Source organism: Lutjanus erythropterus, chromosome 20 (assembly GCF_056507025.1).
Source record: "Lutjanus erythropterus isolate fLutEry1 chromosome 20, fLutEry1.hap2, whole genome shotgun sequence".
NCBI lineage: Eukaryota > Metazoa > Chordata > Actinopteri > Lutjaniformes > Lutjanidae > Lutjanus > Lutjanus erythropterus.
Window position 1 is genome coordinate 16,095,367 of NC_139336.1, and position 7,873 is coordinate 16,103,239.

At 42.6% G+C, this 7,873-nt stretch overlaps 1 protein-coding gene across 1 annotated transcript; it reads left to right on the forward strand.

The window, feature by feature from the left end:
• The first annotated feature begins 2,654 nt into the window (after positions 1 to 2,654).
• On the forward strand, positions 2,655 to 4,643 carry nrarpa (NOTCH regulated ankyrin repeat protein a). Its single transcript, XM_084746194.1, has 2 exons — positions 2,655 to 2,824; positions 3,013 to 4,643. The coding sequence occupies exon 2, from the start codon at positions 3,516 to 3,518 to the stop codon at positions 3,852 to 3,854; it is 339 nt and encodes a 112-aa protein (XP_084602320.1). The 5' UTR covers positions 2,655 to 2,824; positions 3,013 to 3,515; the 3' UTR covers positions 3,855 to 4,643.
• The last annotated feature ends 3,230 nt before the right edge of the window (positions 4,644 to 7,873 follow it).

A 7,873-nucleotide genomic window follows, 5' to 3' on the forward strand; every position in this document is an offset into this window, starting at 1 on the left:
CAAGGCGAAAAATAAGTAAGACCAAAAATGACATAAAAATGAAAAAGACAACAAAACATAGACGTAACAAAACGAAAAATGACGTAATAAGATGAAAATCTACGGAAAATATGCAACAAGCCCGAGGTTGACTCAAAAAGATTAATAACAAGACCACAAATTACATATAAAAATGAAAAAGACATTACAAAACGTAAAATTCTATAAAAGTTATGATAAAGATGTAACAAGACGAAAAAGACATGAAAATACCAAAAAGATGTAGCAAAAAAAAAAAGTACTCGACTGTCACTACACTCGAGTCAAGTTGAATCAGGGCTTCTACTTTTTTCTACACATGTATGTGTATTTCTACTGGAATAATGTGTGTACTGTCGCCACTTCTTGAAAAAATGAACATGACTCCATCTAAATATCGCTGCAGTGATGTTTTCAGTCACAGTTTTTTTTTTTTAGATTTAATAAAATAGGTTGTGACCTTTATTTGCGAGATCTCTGTTGCTGTTTCTCCCACACTGACACAGACGCACAATCTCACACATCACGTAGACAGATGCGGCCGCAGACGTGCGCCAAATGTACAGTTCAGAGTGTGGGAAAAAGAGGACAGTGTGAAAGCCACCAAACCATCAGAGCGGAGAGCGGTTTATAAAGTGTTATACAGATGACATGAAGTACGGGGCCGCCAAACGGAGCAAACGGTCCGAGTGGAGGCTCACATGAACCTGCTGTGGTTTCCACATCTATCCCTCCATCTATCCATCTGTCATTTTCACATGCGTTATGTGTTTCTCTCTATCAATATCTATCACCACCTTCTCCACCTCTCTGTAGCACATTCACATACATACACACACACACACACACACTCTTTCTCACACACTCACAGGCACCCAGTTCCCACGGTGGCGGCGGGAGGGGGGAGCCGAGCGGCGTGTCAATCTGCGCACAGCGTCACCTCTTTTCACTTGCAAAAAGGAAGTAGCGCAGGGCTTTTGTTATTTGAAGTCCCACAGACTCGTCGTTTCAAAACAACTGGAATATATCCGCAGTTTATGATTTAAACAGCCGCCTATAATCTCGTCTTCAGAGGTGTTTTTTTTATGGAGCGGTGCGGCCGTTCTTACAGAGCTTTGTATTTTACTGTCATGCCCATTTGGTTCAGGGACCTCGTCACTATCCTGAGAGGACACACAGGCTCTCTCTGGAGTTTCACATTTTCAGTTTAAGCATTAAAACTATTTTTTTTTTTGTGTGTCTTAAACTATTTAGAGAATAAGTCGCTTTGTCTGCCCTCTGTTTAACTTTAACCAACCGACTCTGAATTTGAAATTGTCTCACTTTGGAGCAAACATTTTGTTCATTGTTTTCATGTTTTGGAAAGGTTCACCTGCACTTTCAGGGTCAAACTGAGGAGAAAGTTGGGCCACATATCGCTCCAACAGCGGCACACAGCTGTAAACCACACCCTATCCTGGATAGCATATCATTATCAGCACCTTTTTGCACCCATTTAACATGAAAGGGTGTTAATGATGCTCATTTAGAAAGAGACATCCAAATAACCAGTTCTGACTGATATTATTAAGATTTTTTTTTCTTTTTAAGAAGTTGAATAATGAGTGATTGGAGTTATATTTGCTTTTTCATGAACTATCATCTGTTGTGAGAATAAAAACGGTGTGTAGGCCTAACATCACATTTACACTGGCGCTAACTTGACCCCATAGGAGAATCTTTTCTTAGATAAAACCCTTGGAAAATTCATGGTAGAACCATTTATGAAGGTTGTACCCGGAATCTTTTCAGAGGGTTCTGTCTTGAACCCAACACAAAGGGTGATACAGTTCCACCCAAAACCCTTTATGAGTAGTAGCTGCACCATAGAATCCTTCAAAGCTGCAATGGCTCAGGACCCTCTCTGGGGGTTTTATACAGAATCTCTCGACCTCCTTCAGGTGCTAACAAGAAGACACTCAGGGGGCTCTACTGCAAACCTTTTATATTCCAGGGGTTTTTCTAGAACCCACCTACAGGGTTTACTGAGAAACTTTTTACATTCCAAAGGTTTTAACTAGAACTTACCTAGGTGAAAAAAAGTTTTCATTATGTGGAGTTGAACAACATGTATCGATACGAATATAGACCAATATCAACCACAGGCCAGTACTGGGCTGATATTATCGGTAAGGCTCTAGTTTTAACATTGGGTAAAATGATTTCACTGATGTGGGAAATCCTTTTTTTAAATTAAGTGGCTATTTGATTTTTATTTCAGTCGACTTTTTTGCTTTGGATGAATAAAATCCTCTCAAATGCTGTTTATTCTCCGTCTGCATCGCTGTCAGTGAGACGTGGAGAAGTTTGACGGACGTTTTCCTGTTGATGTTAATCCAGTGGATGATCCTTTACAGCAGCTCACAGCTCCGGCAGCTCCGACAGCCTCTGGCTCTCTCAGTCACAGGAGATCGGATGCAGAGCTCACCGTAACGTTGCTCCGGGCGACTTGTTTAATATTTCTGCAGCAGCAACATTTGGCTCCCCCTCCTCCTCGGAAGACCACGCCCCTCCTTGCAGATTCACAGGGGCTCTGATCCCTCCCCCTAACGGAGCCGGCAGCCTATAACCTCCCCGGGTTTCCGCCCATTCCTCCACAGTTGATTCTTTGGGATGGCATTGTCATGCAAATGAAGGACGCGTAAAATCTTCCCCCAGAGCGCAGCGCAGGGCAGAGACTCACACGGACCGCGCGGAGGACACAGACCGGGGCCACACGGTGGATTTGTATCGCTTTCGTCGCTACGGACCCGTCCATCTGTCACAGGTAAGTCCCAAACCCACCGCGGATTAAATTCCCACACATGTTAAGTGGCCAAAAATCAAGCCGTGCGTAAACGAGTGCGCACGGCGGTCTCCCTCCTCTCTCCCACCCTTGGATGTGGCGGAATGTGGGGTTTCTCTCGCAGTCGGGACTCATTCGGACCTCTGTTGTCTTTATTTTGTCTTTCCCAGACAGCCTGGCCACATGAGCAGCGACATATAGCCGGGACGTGTAGCCAGGACCGTTCAAGGAAACCCAGCGGAGGCTGCCCTGTGGAGAACATACTTCCAGTTTCTCCAAGTGAAGCCGGAGGTGTCTCTCTTCTCCATCCCCTGCTACAGGCTACCTGCTGCTGCTGCTGCTACAGGGGGGGACTACATCTAGAGACCTCTGGATCGCCTGAGAGCACCCTTTTATGTTTTAGGGATTTTAGGATCTCTCAATATTAACATTTTTGCACACCACGTGTGTTGATTACTCTCGTGTCCTTTTTGGGATATATCCAGCGCTACTTTTTTCCTGTTTTAGTGCCTTATTAACTGGTTGTAATCCAGTGAAACTGTGGCATTGTCACCAGACCAGAGACGCTCAACAGGGAGAAGACGATTATCATCAGCTTTAGAGCCCAGCAGGCAGGATTACTGGTTCCCCCACCTTCCTCCTCCTCCTCCTCCTCCTCCAGCGAGCTGCAACCATGAGCCAGGCGGATGTGTCGACTTGCTCCGCGCCGCAGAGGGTTTTCCAGGAGGCGGTGAAGAAGGGCAACACCAAGGAGCTGCACTCGTTGCTGCAGAACATGACAAACTGCGAGTTCAACGTCAACTCCTTCGGGCCGGAGGGACAGACGGCCCTGCACCAGTCCGTCATTGACGGCAACCTGGAGCTGGTAAAACTGCTGGTGAAGTTTGGCGCAGACATCCGGCTGGCCAACAGGGAAGGGTGGAGCGCTTTACACATCGCCGCCTTCGGGGGCCACCAAGACATTGTACTATACCTCATCACCAAGGCCAAGTACTCCTCTGGCGCCCGGTGATCTGTCTCTGCTGTCAGGTAATACAACCAGAAAATTAAAAAAAATCACAAAACAACAAGTGGAAAATAAAACACGGGAAAGCCAGGCTCTCGTAAAAGCAAAAAACTGCCATTATCTACATAGTTGTGCCAAATTATCTAGAAAGTGAAATAAAAATAGGCCAATAGGCTAACCAAACGGGGCCCTCTGTGCACTCTGAGTGAAGCACCACATGGTCATGGATACACAGCGCTTCAACACAAAAAAGAAACGCCATTTCTGTTGGTGGGTTTGTTGGTACTAAAGCTTTTCTCTTGAATGTGTATACTAGATCCTGTCGTCCACTATAAAAGAAGCCACTGTCTGTGTATCCATCCCATGTGTGTGTTTGGACTCCAGAGTGCAGATGACCCAGTTTCTTCCTCTCTCCCATCCCCAGTACAGTTGAATGGTTTCTTTGTGGGGGGGAGGGTGCAGCAGCAGCAGATTTGACCTGTTGCTCCTCATTGTTCACCCTTTTTTTTTAAGTTATTTTATATGATGAAACACGGCACTTGATGCTACATGGCTGCATGCTGGAATATCTGAAAGGGAAGACACATGAACAAGAGAAGAAGGGTTGCCCTCTGTTGGCTACCAGAGGTCTATTTTCTTTCATTCATTGATTTTTTTTATGTTTGTTTTTAACTCAAAGAGCGGCATTATGGCTATCCAACACGCTTTCAGATGTGTAATCATGATGAAACAACAAGTGGCTCCATCATTGTTGTGAAGTACTGTACACCAATAGCTTTACTTTCTGTTTTTTTTTTTTTTTTGGAAAAAGAAAAAGAAGTGACAGTAGCTGAATGCAGATCTTTGCCATGCTGGCGTCCAACTTTTTCAAGCCAGTGCGACCACTTCTTCTTCGTTGCCTCTGCCAAGTGGTCATTGTGTTATTTTGTAAAAGATAAAAAGAAACCGCTGCTTTCGCTTTGTATCAAAAAAAAAAAATTGGAATTCACTTTATAATCTCCTTTCAGTATTTTATTAACATCCTAGTCATCACTGTGAAAGCAGGCTGGGTTTTTTCTTTATTTATGAAGGTACATTGAGAAGATGCATTTTTGAATATGTTGTGGTTCTTCTTAAAAGAAAATCTATGAGTGTAAAGAATATCTAGGGTGACTCAAGCTGCTTCAGACTCGTAGTATAAACTGTCCCGTGTGGAGGTAGACCTGCCACTCCCCCCTCAACCACCACCACCACCCCAGGAACCCCTCTGTTTTAGCCCTCCTCCTCCTCCTCCCCCCATCAAAAGGACTTTGTTTGGTTGCCTTTTGCCAGCTACCTCGACTATAAAGTATTCTCAAGTTGCTCAGCTCTCTATCACCACTCTGCCACATTGTTTTCAGAGTCTGAAGAGATTCACAATTTGTCTGTGACCATCCGCATGCCAGTATGTTTCTCTCTCTCTCTCTCTCTCTCTTTTTTTTTTTTTTTTTTTTTGCTATGTAGCCTAACAGACATGATGGACTTCAATACAGAAGATGCAAATGAACCCAATTCCTGCATCCTCAGTCGGGACAGTTTATTCTACACTACAACCAAACCAATTCTGACAAGCATAGCATCATTTTGCCTTTTTTCTGCAAAGGTTCTTTCTCTCTATCTCTCTCTCTCTCTCTCTCTCTCTCTCTCTCTCTCTCTCTCTCTCTCTCTCTCTCTCTCTCTCAAACACACACACACACACATTGCCCTATAAACCTTCACTTTGCTCTGTCTGTTTGTCTTCATCAGCCTGTTTTTTTTGTTTGTTTTTTCAGTCATATACACACAAAAAATGGAATTGTATCGCATGACTTATAAATGCAGGGAGTTTTATTGCACAAAAATGCAGAGCCTTGCGCGCCCCCAGTGTTTGTACGGGGTAACTGCAGGAGCCAAGGCTTTGGAATAGTTACTACTACTGAGCAGGACCCTATTACTGTTGTTGGACGATGAAGACTTAAAAAAAAAAGCAACACATGACTATTGCAGGATGTCACAAAAAAGGAAAGACAAGAATTTGGTTTCATAAACTTGCCTGCTGCATTTTGAAAGTCATGGCACCCTAACATTTGTATCAATGCTGCTTGTATTTTTCTTTTTTTTTTTGTTAATGTTGGTGTTTTTTTTAAAAGCCTACTGCTCAAATAGAAGCCTCACAGCAGCACTGGTTCGCCTCATGAGAAGCTGTTGAAAGAGTGTGTGTGTTTTTTTAAAAAATCGATGTGTGTGTGTGTGATTGTGTGCTTCTCATGAGGCCCCCGCCTGTGTCACTGTGTTAAAAACAATTTCCCATTTTAAAACCTGGAACAACCACAAGTAACTGAAGCGATAGATCCACTACATCAAGGTATAGATTGGTATCAGGCAACAAATGAAATATGCATCGCTTGTCTTAAACTTGATGTTTTTTGTTTTTTTCTTGTTTTTTTTTGTTTGAATATTGCACTGATGACTGTCGTTGAAAAGTTGGCTTTTATGTGTCAACATTTTAATTTTTTTCTGAATAGAAAAAAACAAACACAACAAAATACTATTGTATAAATATATGCTCCAGGTGATAATGTCCTAATGTGTGTGTTACTTTGTGGAAAAAACATGATGTTTTTTTAACAAAGATGCGTGTATCTCTGTGATTGGGTGTATGTATATATACATATGGATATATATATCGACGCTGATGATGATGATGATATCTTGGGGCACTTTCTTTTCTGAAGTGCTGTCTTCCTGTTATTTTTTTGAAAGGGGAATAATACATTTGATGGTAAGATCATTGTAACATGATTAAAAATTGCACGGTTGTGTGGTTGTTTGGCTTACCAGGGTCATAACATTTATGACGTAAGGAGCCAGCCGCCGGATTGGTGTACATGAGTGAGATGATTTTTAAAAAAGAAAGAAAAAGAAAAAAGTGCTGACTTCTTTGGACCAAGTTGTGTTTCTGGTCTTGCTTCATTTCAAGCAAGAGGAAACAGCTGATTTTTCATGAGTGATGCAGATGTTCCATCATGTTTGATCTGTTTGTTTTTGTTTGTATTCTTTTATTTTTGAACGTTTGTAACACTGTGATGATGACGTGACGTCATGTGGAGATGAGTGCTGTATTATTTTTGTACGTTTGTGTACAAGCCAGTAAAGAAATCATTAAACTCAAATTCTCTGTGTATGCATACATTTCTTCCTCATCTCCCAAGCCAAAGCTACCCCTCCTTCTCCTCCTCCTCCTGCATTTTTCATAGAAAAGGTTGGTTTGGGAAACACACCCCTACCCTCCTCTCTCCGTCTCTCTTCTCTCCCTCCCCTGTCTTCCAAGCCGGGCCCAACCCAGATCCCCATTCTCTCCTTTTGTCATTCATCTGGCCTCATCCTTTCACTGCCGGGATAAAAGAGCCCAGTGCATTGTGGGTAGGCTCAGTTTAAAGAAGGGTCCCCTCCCCTGTGTGTGTTGTGGGAGAGCTGGTTTTATGTTACCCCCACACACTCAAAAACTTTCCAACACACACTCCTCTCTTGTGCTCTTTTTCTAGCAACTGAGGCTCGATCTTTGCACGACAATCCAGCTCTGTGCTAACAACCTGTTTGAGTATGTCTTTCACTCGTTATCCATATGCTTTTTCTCAAATTATCCTCCTAACCCCTTCCCCTAAGCTGTACAACTCTGCCTCTCAGCTGATTTGTTGGACGGGAACAAAACATACTCCTGCTTGTTATTTTTTTTAATGTCTATTTGTGAATTTTCTTGTGAAATAATGTTCTCCTGTAATGATGCATGAAATTGCCCTGAAAATGGTTGGTTAACCTTAACAACTCTCAAGTCTTTTGGACCAGTCATGAGCCAAAAAATGGTTAGGAAACAGTCTCAGTGTCAGTGTTTGTACGAGTGCTGCAAATCCTTGAAAACATCTGAATATTATGTTGTGCTTTCAAGGTTTGAAAAGTTCTTGGATTTAGTTTAAAGTGCTGGAAACTGCTTGAGACTATAATTGATTGTAATTACGTTTATAATCACC